At 48.6% G+C, this 19,864-nt stretch overlaps 1 protein-coding gene across 1 annotated transcript in view; it reads left to right on the plus strand.

Annotated features, from left to right (window-relative positions):
- LOC122927086 overlaps window positions 1–19,864 on the plus strand; it is a 640,428-nt gene that overhangs the window by 135,238 nt on the left and 485,326 nt on the right. Inside the window, exon 6 of the mRNA XM_044278664.1 lies at window positions 5,905–6,261. Coding sequence (XP_044134599.1) covers window positions 5,905–6,261 — 357 coding nt within the window. The remainder of the gene's footprint in view (window positions 1–5,904; window positions 6,262–19,864) is intronic.

Raw genomic sequence — 19,864 nt, forward strand, 5'->3', positions numbered from 1 at the left:
TTTTCTTTTTTTTTCATGACTATGAAAATTGTAGATTTACACTGAAGGCATCAAAACTATGAATTAACACATGTGGAATTATATACATAACTAAAAAGTGTGAAACAACTGAAAATGTCATATTCTAGGTTCTTCAAAGTAGCCGCCTTTTGCTTTGATTACTGCTTTGCACACTCTTGGCATTCTCTTGATGAGCTTCAAGAGGTAGTCACCTGAAATGGTCTTCCAACAGTCTTGAAGGAGTTTCCAGAGATGCTTAGCACTTGTTGGCCCTTTTGCCTTCACTCTGCGGTCTAGCCCACCGCAAACCATATCGATTGAGTTCAGGTCTGGTGACTGTGGAGGCCAGGTCATCTGGCGCAGCACCCCATCACTCTCCTTCATGGTCAAATAGCCATTACACAGCCTGGAGGTGTGTTTTGGGTCATTGTCCTGTTGTAAAATAAATGATGGTCCAACTAAACGCAAACCGGATGGAATAGCATGCCGCTGCAAGATGCTGTGGTAGCCATGCTGGTTCAGTATGCCTTAAATTTTGAATAAATCCCCAACAGTGTCACCAGCAAAGCACCCCCAAACCATCACACCTACTCCATGCTTCACGGTGGGAACCAGGCATGTAGAGTCCATCCGTTCACCTTTTCTGCGTCGCACAAAGATACAGTGGTTGGAACCAAAGATCTCAAATTTGGACTCATCAGACCAAAGCACAGATTTCCACTGGTCTAATGTCCATTCCTTGTGTTCTTTAGCCCAAACAAGTCTCTTCTGCTTGTTGCCTGTCCTTAGCAGTGGTTTCCTAGCAGATACTCTACCTTGAAGGCCTGATTCACACAGTCTCCTCTTAACAGTTGTTCTAGAGATGTGTCTGCTGCTAGAACTCTGTGTGGCATTGACCTGGTCTCTAATCTGAGCTGCTGTTAACCTGCGATTCCTGAGGCTGGTGACTCGGATAAACTTATCCTCCGCAGCAGAGGTGACTCTTGGTCTTCCTTTCCTGGGGCGGTCCGCATGTCAGACAGTTTCTTTGTAGCGCCTGATGGTTTTTGTGACTGCACATGGGGACACTTTCAAAGTTTCCCAATTTTTCGGACTGACTGACCTTCATTTCTTAAAGTAATGATGGCCACTCGTTTTTCTTTACTTAGCTGCTTTTTTCTTGCCATAATACAAATTCTAACAGTCTATTCAGTAGGACTATCAGCTGTGTATCCACCTGACTTCTCCACAACGCAACTGATGGTCCCAACCCCATTTATAAGGCAAGAAATCCCACTTATTAAACCTGACGGGGCACACCTGTGAAGTGAAAACCATTTCAGGTGACTACCTCTTGAAGCTCATCAAGAGAATGCCAAGAGTGTGCAAAGCAGTAATCAAAGCAAAATAGTCATGAAAATAAAGAAAACTCTTTGAATGAGAAGGTGTGTCCAAACTTTTGGTCTGTACTGTATGTGGAGGAAAATTAACACTGCACATCACATCACCCTGCACACACCATCCCCACGGTGAAACATGGTGGTGGCAGCATCATGTTGGGGGGAGGTTTTTCTTCAGCAGGGACAGGGAAGCTGGTCAGAGTTGATGGGAAGATGGATGGAGCTAAATACAGGGCAATCCGGGAGGAAAATCCTGTAGAAGCTGCAAAAGACTTTAGACTGGGATGGAGGTTCACCTTCCAGCAGGACAACAACCCTAAACATACTGTCAAATCTACAATGGAATGGTTTAGATCAAAGCATATTGTCTAGATTTAGAGTTTAGATCAAAGCAAGTGTTAGAAAGGCCCAGTCACAGTCCAGACCTATCTTTTCAAGACTTGAAAATTTCTGTTCACAGACGCTCTCCATCCAAACTGACTGAGCGTGAGCTATTTTGCAAAGACGAATCAGCAAAAAATGTCAGCCTCTAGATCAGGGATCAGCAACCTTCGGCAATCCAGCTGTGGTGAAACTTCCCAGTCTGCACACTTGCTTAGCTGTTTTCAAAACTCCCATAGAAGTGAATGGAGCTTGCTGGGAGTTGTGGCGTACACAGAATCCATGGGGCCCCGGTGCGAAACTGATCCATGGGGCCCCCTCCCTGTCGCCCCCCCAACCTGCCGCAAAAATTTACTTGGGCCGCCTGGATTGGGATTAATAATGCTCCGTGCCTCTCTGTGACCTTTTTCTACAAAATCACGGTGAGATAAAGTTGTCACTGTGATTTTGTAGCAAATAGATCACAGAGAGGCAAAGAGCATTATCAATCATGTTAATGCTCCGTGTCTCGGCTGTCCGGGACAGGGCATGGCTCTCTTTCAAGCAGCAGATTACCCGCACGGCATCCGCTCATGTGAAAGAGCCCTAAGCCCAATGCATGGCTACACTCACCCAGTCCTAACTAATAAAATCTGGTCCTACCTCATCCAGGGTGTCGCTGGCGTCGGCATGTAGTCCGCTGGATCCAGAACAAGGTCCCTGTGGTGATACAGAAAAAAGAATAATCACATAAGGAAGGGATGGTGACTGCCCCCTGTCAAATCACCAGCAGTGGGCGCTGTGCTGGCCTGTAACACTGAGCCATGCCAATGTATAGTATACATTTCCCCTAAGTGCTACTACACAGTACTAATGCCCACCTTGTGGACCCTCACAGTAATTAAGCCCACCTTGTGGTCCCTTCAAAATAGTTATGTCCTCCTTGTGGTCCCTCACAGTAGTTATGGCCAGATGTGTCCCGCTTACAGTAGTTATGTCCAGATATGTGCCTCCTCACAGTAGTTATGTCCAGATATGTGCCTCCTCACAGTAGTTATGTCCAGATATGTGCCTCCTCACAGTAGTTATGGCCAGATATGTGCCTCCTCACAGTAGTTATGTCCAGATATGTGCCTCCTCACAGTAGTTATGTCCAGATATGTGCCTCCTTACAGTAGTTATGGCCAGATATGTGCCTCCTCACAGTAGTTATGTCCAGATATGTGCCTCCTCACAGTAGTTATGGCCAGATATGTGTCCCCCTCACAGTAGTTATGTCCAGATATGTGCCTCCTCACAGTAGTTATGTCCAGATATGTGCCTCCTCACAGTAGTTATGGCCAGATATGTGTCCCCCTCACAGTAGTTATGTCCAGATGTGTCCCGCTTACAGTAGTTATGTCCAGATATGTGCCTCCTCACAGTAGTTATGTCCAGATGTGTCCCGCTTAAAGTAGTTATGTCCAGATATGTGCCTCCTCACAGTAGTTATGTCCAGATATGTGCCTCCTCACAGTAGTTATGTCCAGATATGTGCCTCCTCACAGTAGTTATGGCCAGATATGTGTCCCGCTTACAGTAGTTATGTCCAGATATGTGCCTCCTCACAGTAGTTATGTCCAGATATGTGCCTCCTCACAGTAGTTATGTCCAGATATGTGCCTCCTCACAGTAGTTATGGCCAGATATGTGCCTCCTCACAGTAGTTATGTCCAGATATGTGCCTCCTCACAGTAGTTATGTCCAGATATGTGCCTCCTTACAGTAGTTATGGCCAGATATGTGCCTCCTCACAGTAGTTATGGCCAGATATGTGCCTCCTCACAGTAGTTATGGCCAGATATGTGTCCCCCTCACAGTAGTTATGTCCAGATATGTGCCTCCTCACAGTAGTTATGGCCAGATATGTGTCCCCCTCACAGTAGTTATGTCCAGATATGTGCCTCCTCACAGTAGTTATGTCCAGATATGTGCCTCCTCACAGTAGTTATGGCCAGATATGTGTCCCCCTCACAGTAGTTATGTCCAGATGTGTCCCGCTTACAGTAGTTATGTCCAGATATGTGCCTCCTCACAGTAGTTATGTCCAGATGTGTCCCGCTTACAGTAGTTATGTCCAGATATGTGCCTCCTCACAGTAGTTATGTCCAGATATGTGCCTCCTCACAGTAGTTATGTCCAGATATGTGCCTCCTCACAGTAGTTATGGCCAGATATGTGTCCCGCTTACAGTAGTTATGTCCAGATATGTGCCTCCTCACAGTAGTTATGGCCAGATATGTGTCCCGCTTACAGTAATGTCCAGATATGTGCCCCCTCACAGTAGTTATGTCCAGATATGTGCCCCCTCACAGTTATGTGCAGATATGTGCCCCCTCACAGTTATGTGCAGATATGTGCCCCCTCACAGTAGTAGTTATGGCCAGATATGAGTCCCTCTCAGTTACAGGGGGCAAAATGGAATATATATACAGCGGAGGCAAAAAGTTGAATATATACACAGGGGACAAATGGAATATATACAAAGGGGGCAACATGGATATATATACAGGGGCCCTGTGTGTATATATATATATATATATATATATATATATATTTTGCCCCCTCTGTATATAGGGCCCCTATGAAGGATTTGCTGCGATTCCCACTGTGCCAGATGCTCCCTGTGTTATATAAGAAAAAAAAAAAAAAAAAAAACTTACCTACTCTGAACCTGCTCTGCTCCCGCCGTCTTGTTCATAATCCAGTCTTCTGGAGTGCGTCGGCCGCGTCATCCCGTCAAGCAGCGTGATCCCGCGAGACCTGATGCGAGTGTCACGGGTCTGGAGCGAGGCACTGGCAGCAGCCCTGGATGGAGGAGGGGCCACCACGTAAGTTACTTACTGCGAGTGCGCAGTGCTGCACCACCGGCCAGGCACAGAGGCCGGGGCCCGACCGGCCATATCCTATTAAAACTTTTAAAATCTGCGGGCCCCAGCTGCCTTCTTGGGTACAGCACTACTGCAGGGGCCAGGGGTCCACAGGCGGCCGGGCCCCCTAGAGTGCCGGGCCCGGTCGCAACTGCGACCGCTGCGACCCCTGTATGTACGCGCCTGGTTTCACCACATGTGGAGTGCCAAAGGTTGCTGACCACTGCTCTAGATATCCAAAGCTGGTAGAGACATACCCCAAAAGACTTGTAGCTGTAATTGCAGCAAAAGGTGATCCTAAAAAGTATTGACTCGGGGGGGCTGAATACAAATGCATGCTACACTTTCCAGATTTTTATTTATTAAAAATTTTGAAAACCATGGATCATTTTCTTTTCACATCACACATGCTCGCTACTCTGTGTTGGTCTATCACATAAATACAATAAAATGGCAGCCAGGATGCTATTAAAGTCCTGGTTGCCATAGTAGGAGCGGGGAGCGGTATAGTTACCATCCGTGCGGCTCCCGGGGCGCTCCAGAGTGACGTCAGAGCGCCCCATGCGAATGGATGACGTGCCATGCGATCACGTCCTCCATGCACGTGGGGCGCCCTGACGACACTCTGGAGCGCCCCGGGAGCCGCACGGACGGTAAGTATGCTGCTCCCCCGCTCCCCGCTACACTTTACCATGAATGCCAGGACTTTAGCGTCCCGGCAGCCATGGCAACCATTCAGAAAAAGCTAAACGTCGAATCCGGCAATGCTCCGAAACAACGTTCAGCTTAAGGCCAGATCCGAATCAATGCCTTTCAATGGGCATTAATTCCGGATCCGGCGTTGCGGCAAGTCTTCAGGATTTTTGGCCGGAGCAAAAAGCGCAGCATGCTGCGGTATTTTCTCCAGCCAAAATACGTTACGTTCCGGAACTGAAGACATCCTGATGCATCCTGAACGGATTTCACTCCATTCAGAATGCATTAGGATAAAACTGATCAGGATTCTTCCGGCATAGAGCCCCGACGACGGAATTCTATGCCGGAAGACAATAACGCAGGTGTGAAAGAGCCTTAAATTTGTGGGTGTAACGTGAAAAAAATTGGAAAAGTTCAAGGGGTGTGAATACGTTTTTTAAGGCACTATATGTAATACTGCAGCTACGTATTAGATAACTTACTATTGAGGTTGTTTTCTCCTCTTGTTGTACTTGCAGTATTATTGCCGTTATCACATCTGCAGTATCTTCTCTCTATAGGTCACTTTGTGAACAGACACAGATATGACCTGATGATTAATATAAAGGAAGTAAATCCGGTTATAGATGATCTCCGAGCAAATCATCTACTGAATGAAGAACAGTATGGAGATCTACGAGCAATGACCACTCCTGAAGTAAAGATGAAACGTCTATGTGATATATTCTGGCATCAGTCGAACACCATAAAGGATCAATTCTACATTTCTCTCTGGAGATACAACTACACCGTCATGAATAGGCTATCACTGTCAGACAGAAAACCAACACCTTCATTCAGCAACATCCCAGAGACCAGCACAGACTTAGACTTCAGTCTAGCAGAAGACAGCGAAGAATGTGTAGTGTTACATTCAGGTAATTGAAACTTTGAGGACAAATCTGGCCAAATGGGTGAAATGTCAGCTTTTTTTTTGTTTATACTTAATTTATTGAACTTTTTGACAGTACAAACACGTTACGAGCAGCATCAGGTAGCACATAGTCAGTCAGATACAGCATAGTATATACAGCATGGCGGCTCAGTGGTCAGGAAAGGGATTACATGCTTTCAGGAAAGCTAATTTGCATATATTTTTCTCAGAAACACCAAAGAATGTTGCCAGACCTACATTTATCCTCATACCCAGTGGCAAGCGTGGCATTTCTGAGGCCCCAAGCAAAGTTATGTCTGGGGGCCCTAATCAGGGAAGGCAAACAGGAATTGCTATTCCCGGCAGCGGTTCTATCTGTCCACAACTGTATCTGTGAACTTAGGCCACAGATACATTTGAAAACTCTTGACCAATTCTACCTTTCTGCTGCCTGAGGTAAAAGCTGAAATGCCACCCACAACCTCATGCCAAATTCTCAATCCAACCCCCCAGTTCTACTACTAAAGGCATATTTTAAATGGACAGTACATACAATGCCACATACCTCTTAAATCTAATGATCTCTCCTCTGATGTAGACATCCTCTTTCCTTATCTTCTCCATTAAGACCAGACCACCATGAAAAAGTATTTCATCTGTGTCTCAACTCTGCAGAGTTTGACACACTTTCATCATTATCCCCTGGTGCCCCAACAGTATTATCCTGCTCCTACCCCCTATATTGTGCCCGCTGTGCCCCCCCCCCAATGTCCCCAAATACTATACCACAGAAATAACAGTGCCCTACTGATAGTCCCTAAAGTGCTCTCAAAGGTCCCACCAATAGTAATAATTATCTCCCAAAGTGACCTCCAGGGGCGGATTGGCCATAGACCTTACAAGGAAATTTCCTGGTGGGCCGATGCCCAGGGGGCCACTCAAGCCCCCATCCCTGCTGCTGGCTGGGTACATAATAAGCTATCAGTGGTCTTAACTCTCTGAGAATCTCTGAGAATCAGGTACTCATGTACCCAGCCAGCTACATGCCCTCCTGAATTTAACTACAGTACAGCCAGGTCCACAAATATTGGGACATCGACACACTGTCATGGAACCATGAACCAGACGTACAACAGAGATGAGTGGAAATAAGAAGGCTTTATTGGAAATCAAGCCGTAGCAAAAGTCCAAACGGATGGCTAAACCGAAGCAGGGTCTTGCGTAGACAGAGGTCAGGAACCAGGAGGGTGGTCACACGAAGCCAGGATCAGGAACCAACGGGGTAGTCAGACGAAGCCAGGATCAGGAACCAACGGGGTAGTCAGACGAAGCCAGGATCAGGAACCAACGGGGTAGTCAGACGAGGCCAGGATCAGGAACCAGAAGCAGCAGCAGTCTTAGAAGCATGTGAACACAGGAGGACCAAGCAAGGAACTGAAGCCACAGACCTTCTATATATATGAGCTAGGCATCCAGCTCCTCCCAGTGGGAAGGAGGAGCCGCAGGGTGGGAGGCTACAAGAAACCCAGAAACCAAGATGGCCGCCAGCACATGTCAAACGAAGGAGAACAGTGAGAAGGTAAGACCATGACAGTACCTCCCCCTCAAGGGCCCCTCCTCCGCGGAGTAAGGAACGGTTTCAGAGGGAAGCGTGCGTGGAAGGCTCGGAGCAACGCAGGAGCATGGACATCTGCGGAGGGAACCCAGGAACGCTCCTCTGGACCATAACCACGCCAATGGACCAAAAACTGCAACCGACCGCGGACCAGGCGTGAGTCCAGGATATTGCTCACCTCATATTCCTCACGATTGCCCACTTGGACCGGACGGGGCCGAGGAACCGAGGAAGTGAAACGATTACACACCAATGGCTTCAACAGGGAGACATGAAACACGTTGGAGATCCGCATGCCAGGAGGAAGCGCAAGGGCATAGGCTACCGGGTTTACCCTGTGAAGCACTCGGAAGGGACCAACAAAGCGAGGCGCCAGCTTGGGAGTGGGCACTCGAAGGTTGAGGTTGCGGGTGGACAACCATACACGGTCTCCGACCTGGTAGGAAGGAGCGGGCGCTCGTCTGCGATTAGCCTGGAGTCTCTGGCGTTGCGCAGAGACCTCAAGGGACCTCTGGATCTGTACCCAAGAAGTACGTAGGACGGAAAGGTGATCCTCCACAGCCGGAGTATCCTGGGGAGAGAATACCTCCGGTAACACGGCAGGTTGGAACCCATAATTGGCCATGAAGGGAGACGTCCCAGAGGAAGAGTTCACCGCCGTGTTCCTGGCAAACTCAGCCCAAGGCAGGAGGTCAACCCAATTGTCTTGGTGATCGGAGACATAGCAACGAAGGAATTGCTCCAAGGCCTGATTGGATCGTTCTGCGGCCCCATTGGACTGAGGGTGGTAGGCCGAGGAGAAAGAGAGATGAATCCCCAACTGGGAGCAAAAGGCGCGCCAGAACCTGGACACAAACTGACTCCCCCGATCCGACACAATCTCCTTGGGCAAACCGTGCAACCGGAAGACCTCCCTGGCAAAAATCGAGGCCAACTCTTGTGCAGAGGGTAACTTCTTGAGAGGAACACAGTGGCACATTTTGGAAAACCGATCCACAATCATGAGAATGACCGTATGGCCTCGGGATGCAGGGAGGTCCACAATGAAATCCATCCCCAGGTGTGACCATGGACGCTCCCCGGTGGCTATGGGTTGCAAAAGGCCCAACGGAAGGTGCCGAGGGGACTTACTCTGGGCACAAACGGAGCATGCCGCTACATATGCGGCGATGTCGGAACGTAGAGAAGGCCACCAGAACAGACGTGAAACCGCCCAGGACAGCTGATTCTTTCCAGGGTGCCCCGCGGCCTTGGAGTTATGGTAGGTTCGCAACAACCGAGTGCGCAACTCCTCAGGCACAAAACATCTGCCGTTGGGTCTCCCAGAGGGAGCACCAGATTGAGCCGCCAAAATCTGCTCACCCAGAGGAGAGGTCAGGCTGGTGCGAATAGCGGCCAGGATCTGATTCGGGGGTATGACCGTAGTCGGAATCGACTCCTCCCCGGACAGCTCGGAGTACTGCCGTGATAAGGCATCCGCTCTGATGTTCTTGGAGCCGGGTAGGTAGGAGACCACGTAATTAAAACGTGACAAGAACAGAGCCCATCTGGCCTGACGTGGTGTCAATCTCTTGGCCTCAGAGAGGTAGGTCAGATTCTTGTGGTCCGTCAGGATGAGAACCGGAACCACCGAGCCCTCGAGCAAGTGCCTCCATTCTTTAAGGGCCTGCACGATGGCCAATAACTCCCTGTCACCAATCTGATAGTTGCACTCCGCGGAAGACAGTTTCCGGGAGTAAAACCCACAAGGAAGCAGAGGACCCTCTGGTGTTCTACGCTGAGACAGGAGGGCGCCTACTCCCGTCTCAGACGCGTCCACCTCGAGGACAAAAGGCAACCCAGGGTTGGGATGCGACAGAATCGGAGCCGACACAAAGGCGGACTTTAGAGCCTCAAAAGCTCGGATGGCCTCGAGCGGCCAGACCTGAGGATTACTGCCCTTCCTGGTCAGATCCGTGAGAGGCTTGGCTAGCATGGAAAAGTCCCTGATGAACTTCCGATAATAATTGGCGAAGCCCAAAAAGCGCTGCAGGGCACGAAGCCCACTGGGCTGGGGCCACTGTAAGACAGCCGAAACCTTCTCAGGATCCATGGAGAACCCCTCAGCGGAAATGATGTAACCTAAGAAGGTTACCTGGGATCGGTGAAATTCGCATTTCTCAAGCTTACCGAACAGCTTGTTCTCTCGTAAGCGTTGCAACACTCGTCTGACATCCAGAATGTGGGCCTCCATGGATGCAGAATATACCAAGATGTCATCCAAATAGACCACCACACACTGCTGCAACAGGTCACGGAAAACATCGTTGATGAATTCCTGGAAGACTGCGGGCGCATTGCACAACCCAAAGGGCATAACCAAGGATTCATAATGACCGGTCCTGGTGTTAAACGCGGTCTTCCACTCATCGCCCGCCTTGATCCTTACCAGGTTATATGCCGCCCTCAGGTCGAGTTTGGTAAAGACCGTGGCCCCTTTGAGGCGATCGAACAGCTCGGAAATCAAGGGTATCGGGTAAGCGTTCTTGATCGTGATGCGATTGAGACCCCTGTAATCGATGCAAGGCCTCAACTCGCCGCCCTTCTTTTTCACAAAGAAAAATCCAGCCCCTGCCGGGGACGAGGATTTGCGAATGTGTCCGCGTGAAAGCGCCTCCCTCACGTACTCCTCCATGGCCTCATTCTCCGCTACCGACAGTGGATAGACTTTGCCACGAGGAGGAACGGCACCGGATTGTAACTCTATGGCACAATCGTATGGGCGGTGCGGAGGTAGGGCAACCGCGCGCACCTTATCGAATACATCCCGGTACTCTTCGTATTCAGGAGGCAACAGAGAGTCCGAGGAAGTACACAGCAACTTGACAGGCCCATGGATGCAACTAGCCCCACACTGCGGTGACCACGAGAGGATCTCGACCGATCTCCAATCGAAAGTCGGATTATGCTTCTGGAGCCAGGGGTACCCCAAGACCACCGAGTAGTGTGGAGACGAAATAACCTGGAGACAGACCGACTCTCTGTGAACGGCACCAATGGCTATCCCCACTGGAAGGGTCTCATGAGTCACGTGTGGCGGCAGAAGGGGTCTGCCGTCTATCGCCTCAAGAGCCAGTGGGGAACCTCGAGGCTGCAGAGGAATGGAATTGGCGGCAACGAACACTCTATCAATGAACAAACCACCAGCACCAGAGTCCACCAACGCCTGGGTCGTCACCGAGCCCCCGACCCAGGAGAGGACAACCGTGATCAGTGGTTTGTCAACACGGGAAACCGGGGACGAGGAGACTCCACCCAAGATCTGCCCCCGACAGGACCTCAGGTGCGAGCGTTCTCCCGGACGGTTCGGACATGCCAACCGAAAATGCCCACCGAGACCACAGTACATGCATCGGCCCTCGCGTCTCCGGAGTACCCTCTCCCCCTCAGACAGGCGAGCAAACCCCCGCTGCATGGGTTCACCCCCAGACAAGTCATCCCCAGGAGGCGTGGGAGGAGAGGGAGGCACGGGTGGGACAGCAAACGTAGGCGCCAATCTGTTAGGAGACCTCCGCAGGCTCTCCTTAAAGGAAGGTCTCTCCCTGAGTCTGGTGTCAATCAAAATCAGGAAAGAAATAAGAGACTCGAGCTCCACTGGTAGGTCCTTAGCTGCAACCTCATCCTTCAAGGCATCCGAGAGACCATGAGAGAAAGCAGCGACCAGAGCCTCATTATTCCAGCCCACCTCTGCTGCCAGGGTACGAAACTCAATGGCGTATTCAGCTACGGATCGTGAACCCTGTCTGATGGACATAAGGAGCTTCGCAGCAGAGGCAGCACGAGCCGGCACATCGAATACCTTCCGAAGAGAAGCAACAAAACCGGAAAACTCGGCAACCACCGGATTGTTGTTCTCCCATAAAGAGCTGGCCCAGGCCAAGGCCTTGTCCGAGAGCAGCGAGATCAAGAAGCCCACCTTTGATCTCTCAGTAGGAAAGGCATGTGGCAGCAACTCGAAATAAATGCCCACCTGGTTAAGGAAACCTCGGCACTGAGTTGGCTCTCCCCCAAAGCGCTGTGGAAGGGGGGCAGAACCGGTCATACCCCGAGACACCGCAGGCGCAGCAACAGGTGTCGGGGTAGACTCTGGCGCAACAACCGGAGCGGCAGTAGGAGCGGGCCCAGGAAGCGACAACCGACCCATCGGCAACGGAAGCGAAATGAGCCGTGCGTTCAAGCAGGGTTTGCAACGCCACAGCGAACCGACCCAACAGGTGATCCTGCTGATCAAGTCTGGCAACCAGCGTAGGTAGCGAGGATGGCCCTGTACCGTCAGAAGTTCATGGCTTGGTCCTAATGTCATGGAACCATGAACCAGACGTACAACAGAGATGAGTGGAAATAAGAAGGCTTTATTGGAAATCAAGCCGTAGCAAAAGTCCAAACGGATGGCTAAACCGAAGCAGGGTCTTGCGTAGACAGAGGTCAGGAACCAGGAGGGTGGTCAGACGAAGCCAGGATCAGGAACCAATGGGGTAGTCAGACGAAGCCAGGATCAGGAACCAACGGGGTAGTCAGACGAGGCCAGGATCAGGAACCAGAAGCAGCAGCAGTCTTAGAAGCATGTGAACACAGGAGGACCAAGCAAGGAACTGAAGCCACAGACCTTCTATATATATGAGCTAGGCATCCAGCTCCTCCCAGTGGGAAGGAGGAGCCGCAGGGTGGGAGGCTACAAGAAACCCAGAAACCAAGATGGCCGCCAGCACATGTCAAACGAAGGAGAACAGTGAGAAGGTAAGACCATGACACACACATGTAACATTTTTGGCTCTATACACCACCACAATGGATTTGAAATGAAACAAACAAGATGTGCTTTAACTGCAGACTGTCAAATTTAATTTGAGGGTATTTACATTTGTGCCTCCCACTTGTCAAGGGACCAAAAGTAATGGGACAATTGGCTTCTCAGTTGTTCCATGGCCAGGTGTGTGTTATTCCCTCATTATCCCAATTAAAATGAGCAGATAAAAGGTCCAGAGGTCATTTCAAGTCTGCTATTTGCATTTGGAATCTGTTGCTGTCAACTCTCAAGATGAGATCCAAAGAGCTGTCACTATCAGTAAAGCAAGCCATCATTAGGCTGAAAAAACAAAACAAACCCATCAGAGAGATAGCAAAAACATTAGGCGTGGCCAAAACAACAGTTTGGAACATTCTTAAAAAGAAGGAACGCTTCGGTGAGCTCAGCAACACCAAAAGACTTGGAAGACCACGCAAAACAACTGTGGTGGATGACCAAAGAATTATTTCCCTGGTGAAGAAAACACCCTTCACAATAGTTGGCCAGATCAAGAACACTCTCTAGAAGGTAGGTGTATGTGTGTCAAAGTCAACAATCAAGAGAAGACTTCACCAGAGTGAATACAGAGGGTTCACCACAAGATGTAAACCATTGGTGAGCCTCAAAAACAGGAAGACCAGATAAGAGTTTGCCAAACGACATTTAAAAAAGCCTTCACAGTTCTGGAGCAACATCCTATGGACAGATGAGACCAAAATTAACTTGTACCGGAGTGATGGGAAGAGAAGAGTATGGAGAAGGAAAGGAACTGCTCATCATGATCCTAAGCATACAACCTCATCAGTGAAGAAAGGTGGTGGTAGTGTTATGGCGTGGGCATGTATGGCTGCCAATGGAACTGGTTCTCTTGTATTTATTGATGATGTGACTGCTGACAAAAGCAGCAGGATGAATTCTGAAGTGTTTCAGGGAATATTGTCTGCTCATATTCAGTCAAATGCTTCAGATGGACAATGACCCAAAGCATACTGCAAAAGCAACCAAAGAGTTGTTTAAGGGAAAGAAGTGGAATGTTATGCAATGGAGAAGTCAATCACCTGACCTGAATCCGATTGAGCTGCATTTCACTTGCTGAAGACAAAACAGAAGGGAAAATGCCCCAAGAACAAGCAGGAACTGAAGACAGTTGCAGTAGAGGCCTGGCAGAGCATCACCAGGGATGAAACACAGTGATGTCAATGCGTTCCAGACTTCAGGCTGTAATTGACTGCAAAGGATTTGCAACCAATTATAAAAAAGTGAAAGTTTGATTTATGATTATTATTCTGTCCCATTACTTTTGGTCCCTTAGTGGTGGTGTATAGAGCCAAAAATGTTAGAATTGTGTCGGTGTCCCAATATTTATGGACCTGATTGTATGTCCCGCATCTAACCTCATATATTAATCAGAGACAACTGGAAGAGGAGGAGAGAAAATGGGCAGTCTCGATGGCCAACTCAGAGGGACAGTTTTTGGGTCAATATATTGTGCAGCACTGTGGTATTTTGCACTATGGTATTGCTCACCCCCTACTTTTGTTGACCTGCCTCCTGTGAATTTAGACCCTCCTACAATATGGGGCCACTTTTAGGTATTTTTTTCCAGGGCTACTTAAGGTTCACAATTCACGCCTGGTGACCTCACTAGTATTAGGGCCCTCTACAGTGCCCCCAATAGTGTAATGCTCTCCAGGAGGGCCCCCATTAGTAGCAATTCCCTCCATATTGTGCCCAATAATAGTGTCCCTACAGTACCCCAAGTAAGCAGATAAGAACTATTAGGCCCATCTAGTCTGCCCAATATACATCTCTTAGCAACCATCAGTGAAAAACGCATTGCATCCGCACTTGCTTGGAATCTTACACACCCTTTAAAAATTATGATTGATGGCCTGCTGGTGACCCTCAAATGGGGAATCAGTGTTTGATTCTGGAGAGGGAGCCTGAGAAACGGCTACCACATTCAAGGAAGACAAGCGGGTGTCGCGCAAATCACACACTCCCGAGTCGTGGAGGTAGTGACGATAAATACCAATACAGGACTTTTAAGATTCCCTATTATTGTAATGAGTAATAAAAAATTACAGGGAATTTCACTGCGATATTTGGGATGAGAAAACGTTATACAGGAGAGGCCTTGCTGCCGCTTTGTTGACTCTAGATAACTTTTGCCTGATCGCACGTCCCCGTGACGTCCACGATCCATTTGGATATCTTCCCTATCAACTTTCGATGTTCTTTTATGCGCCTAACATGGTTACCACCGGTAACAGGGAATCATTGTTCGATTTCAAAGAGGGAGCCTGATAAATGGCTATGGCTACTACTTCAAAGCAAGGCAGCATGAGTTGCAGGCCTGCAGGTGAGCTGACCCTGTAAAAGATTTAAGGTGTGGGCCTGCTGGTGAGCTGACCCTGTAAAACATTATATGCGAGTGCCTGCTGGTGAGCTGACCCTCTAAAAAATTGTATGCAAGGGCCTGCATGTGAGCTGACCCTTATAAAAGATTTGAGTTGCGGGCCTGCAGCTGAGCGACCCAGTTAAAGATTGTAGGTGCGGGCCTGCTGGTGAGCTGAGGTGGAACCAACAAACCCAACTTGATTTTGATGGCTGCATTAATCTGCAGGTAACAGTGATACAGCTCTACAGATTTGTTTCCATCTGCATCTTTCTAAGCAATCTGTGGCCTCAGTCTTTTATCCAGATTCTGTCATTGTGCCACTATGTGGCCTCCTCATGCTCCACACCATGTCACCTTGCCACTAATTTTTATCACCATGCTGCTGCTGATGCTGCTTAAAAGGCCTTCAACTGATCACCAGGCCCACAATTTAATTAAGGTTTTGGAATTGATAAGCCAAACTTGCTTTTGTGGGCTGCATAAGTGGCATAGCTAGAAATAACTGGGCCCCACAGCAAATTTTTGAATGAGGCTCCATCCCACGGTAATTTTTTAGTGACCCCTTCCTTTCATGCCGCCCCCATTCCTGTGGCTAGTAAAGATTGCTCTCTCAGACCAGGGCCGGCAGCTGTTCCATCAGTTTTATACACTGTCTATACTGTCACTGTATATAATTTCATTGTGTAATACTGTTGAGGGGGCCCTGAACAAATACTTTAGTCCCGTGATACAGCTCCACAGATTCTTTCCATCTGCATCTTTCTAAACAATCTGTGGCCTTAGTCTTTTATTCAGACTCAGTCATTGTGTCCTTATGCTGCCATCTCCACACCATGTCACCTAGCCACTCATTTTTATCACTATGCTGCTGTTGATGCTGCTTAAAAGGCCTTAAACTGATCACCAGGCCCACAATCTAATTAAGGTTTTATGCACAAAACCAAAGTAAAAAATCGATTTTATATGAAAAATTGAAAACATTCTTTCCTGTATATTTACTTGTATATAAAGTGCAAGTGCTGCCAAAAATTACAAGGAAGAGGCACCCCAATACAACCTGTATATCTCATAAAGGAGGGCCTCATTCACATCAAGTTGCAGTCCTGTAGGTGAGCTGACCCTGTAAAAGATTTAAGTTGTGGGCCTGTATGCGAGCTGACCCTGTAAAAGATTTGAGTTGTGGGCCTGCAGGTGAGCTGACCCTATAAAAGATTTTAGGTTTGGGCCTGCTGGTGAGCTGACCCTGTAAAAGATTTGAGTTGCGGGCCTGCAGGTGAAAGAACCCTGCAAAAAATTTAATGTGAGGGCCTGCTGGTGAGCGGACCCTCTAAAAAATTATATGTGAGGATCTGCTGGTGAGCGGACACTAAAAAAAATTGTATTTGAGGGCCTGCTGGTGAGAGGACCCTCTAAAAATGTATATATGCGAGGGCATTATATGTGACGCATAAGCAATGCATGTTGATATGATGGAAGAGTAGGAGGAGTATGAGAAAAGGAAGATTCAACCATATACCCTTGTTTGTTGTGGAAGGGGTGCATGGGAATACAGTCTATTAAATACATTAAAAACAAGACATGTAAAGTGCCTTTATGTTTATCAGCATTCCTCTGGTGGAGTCAAGAAGTCATGGTCAATCCAGGCCTTGTTCATTTTTATATGAGTTAACCTGTCAGCATTTTCAGTTGACAGGCGGATACACTTATCTGTTATAATGCCACAAGCAGCACTAAACACACGCTCAGACAAAATGCTGGCGGTAGGGCAGGCCAGCACCTCCAAAGGGTAGAGCGCCAGTTTGTGCCACGTGTCCAGCTTGGACACCCAGTAGTTGTAAGGCACTGAGAGATCATTGAGGACGCTGACACGGTCTGCCATGTACTTCACCATCTTCCAAAATTTTTCTCTCTTGTGGCAGTAGGCCGCACATCAGCGTGAGGGTGCTGGCGGGGTGTCATAAAACTGTCCCAGGCTTTGGAGAGTATTGCCCTGCCTCTGTTGGAACTGCAGTGTGTTACCCTTGTCTCCCCTCCTCGGTTGGCCAAGGAAGTACAGACTCTGTCGCCAGCATTATCAGATGGAAAATTTTGACGCAATTTTCCAACAAGGATCTTCTGGTATTGCACCATTTTGCTAGTCCTCTCCACCAGAGGAATGAGAGATGAGAAGTTCTCTTTGTAGCGGGGGTTAAGAAGGGTGAATAACCAGTAATCCATGTTGTTTAAAATGCGCATAACTCACGGGTAGCGGGAAAGGCAGCCTAATATGAAGTCAGTCATGTGTGCCAGAGTACCAACAGGCGAGACCTTGCTGTCGTCATCAGGAGGATCACTGCCAATCTCCTCATCCTCTTCCTCCTCTTCTGCCCACCCACGCAGAACAGATGGAATAAAATTTCCATGGTTACTACCCTCTTTAGCTGAGGCAACAGTATCCTGCTTCTCCTCCTCCTCCTCTTCAGCCTGCTTCTCACAAAGCTTCTCACAAAGCCTGGCCAACATGTGGAACTTAGAGTTCCAGCGGATGCTCATGTCACACAGCCGGTGAGCTGGCAATTTCAAGTGCTGCTGCAGCATTAACAGACCGGCTGAAGCTGTCGGTGACTTGCGGAAATGTGCACACACGAAACGCAAATTCACCAGTAGCTCAGGCAAATTGGGTAATGTTTTTAAAAAACGCTGAACCACAAGGTTGAATACGTGGGCAAGGCATGGGATGTGTCTAAGGTTGCCCAGCTCCAAAGCCGCCAGCAAGTTACAGCCATTATCAGACACAACCATGCCTGGTTCTAGGTTGAGTGGCGAGAGTCACAGCTCAGTCTGGTCTCTTATCCCCTGCCACAGCTCTGTGGCGGTGTGCTGTTTGTCACCTAGGCAAATCAGCTTCAGCTCGGCCTGTTGCCGCTTCCCCACTGCAGTGCTACACTGCTTCCAGCTACCGACTGATGACTGACTGGTGCTGCACGCGGATACTTTGTAGGTGGAAGTCGAGGCGGAGGAGGAGAAGTGGGGGTTGGAGCCACTAACGTAGGTGGTGTTCGAAACCCTGATGGAAATGGGGCCCGCAATCCTTGGCATCGATAGCACCTGTGCCATCCCAGGGTACGAGTCGCTCCCGGCCTGCTTGCAAAGGTCCAGGTGCAGGGCAGGAGGCATCCAGGCCTGCGTCTTGGACAGGGGATTGGCCAGCACATAACACAGGGGAAGAGTGTTGTGATCCGCAGACACAGATTGTGGACCCAGGCATTCGGCCCAACTATTTGGGTGCTTTGATGCCATGTGGCCTATCATGCTGGTGGTGGTGAGGTTGCTAGTGTTCACGCCCTGCTCATTTTTGTGTGGCACAAGTTGCACACTACTATTCTTTTGTAGTTCGCACTTTCCTCAAAAAAGCGCCATACTCCCGAACACCTACCCCTTGGCAAGGGAGATTTACGCAAGGGGGTGCTCCGTGGAACAGTTGTATGCCTGTTTGGTGGTGCCCAACTTCTACCTTTTGCCACCCCAGTGCCTCTTCCAGCCTTTTTCAGTGCTGCATATCCCTCCCCCTCTGTACTGCTCTCCTCGCTCGGCTTGTTGCCACCTTCACAGGTTGTGTCAGTAACCTCATCATCCAGCACCTCCTCTTCCACTTTCTCCTGATTTGATCGACAACTGTGTGTCATCCTCTTCCTTAACCTCTTGAGACAGTAATTGCGGTTAAGTCATTGGCAACTGTGTCTCATCATCATCCACCTCATTACACATTAATTGCCGTTCCCCAGCGTCATGTTCTTGTGACTCTGGATGCTCAAGAGGTTGGGAATCGGGGCACAAGATCTCAGGTCCCTCTTCAAGCATGCTTGGCGAGAGGGCCAAATCAATTAATGGTGACGCAAAGAGGTCCTCGGAATATCCGAGTGTGGGATCACTTGTTTGGCCAGACTGTAAATGGTGGGAGGAAGGAGAATCAGGGTGAGGATTGTGTTGACCAGACTCCTGGCTACTGAGACTGGACTTGGTGGAAGACATTGTGGTGCTTAACCGACTGGAAGCACTATCTGCTGCAATCCAACGACCACCTGCTCGCACTGGGCTGACTTCAAGAGTGGTGTCCTGTGCCGCCCTGCAAACTGGGACATGTAGCTAGGTATTTTGGATGATTGTTTTTCTTGTGCCCTGGCAGCAGGCCTCTGCGTGCACCATTAGCATCACGGCCACTTCCCCGTCACTTAATGCTCGCCTTCTTCATATTAAATGTTATATGTTATAAGGGACCGTTTATAGGAAAAATGTGGATAGATTATGGAAAAAATATTTGTTGTCAATAATATTTTTCCCAATATCTGGCCCTGACACACACACGCGCGCTTGCAGCACAAATGTGACATTTCACTGCAGACACTGTTTATAGAAAAAATGTGGATAAATTATGGAAAATATATATTTGTTGTTAGTAATATTTTTCCCAATATCTGGCCCTGACACACACACGCTATTGCAGCGCAGATGTGACAATTCACTGCAGACACCGTTTATAGGCAAAGTGTGGATAAATTATGGAAAAAATATATATATTTGTTGTCAGTAATATTTTTCCCAATATCTCTGCCCCTGACACACAAAAGGTATTGCAGCACAGATGTCACAAGTCACTGCAGACACATAAAAAAATTGCTGGCTAATTTATATTGCTGCCAGCCTGCCACCACACACAATAGTCCTTAAAAGGACTTTTGGGTCTTTGAAACATTTTTCTATCGAATATATTGCGATCACACTCCCGA

The sequence above is a fragment of the Bufo gargarizans genome, chromosome 2 (assembly GCF_014858855.1).
Source record: "Bufo gargarizans isolate SCDJY-AF-19 chromosome 2, ASM1485885v1, whole genome shotgun sequence".
In the NCBI taxonomy this organism is placed as follows: domain Eukaryota; kingdom Metazoa; phylum Chordata; class Amphibia; order Anura; family Bufonidae; genus Bufo; species Bufo gargarizans.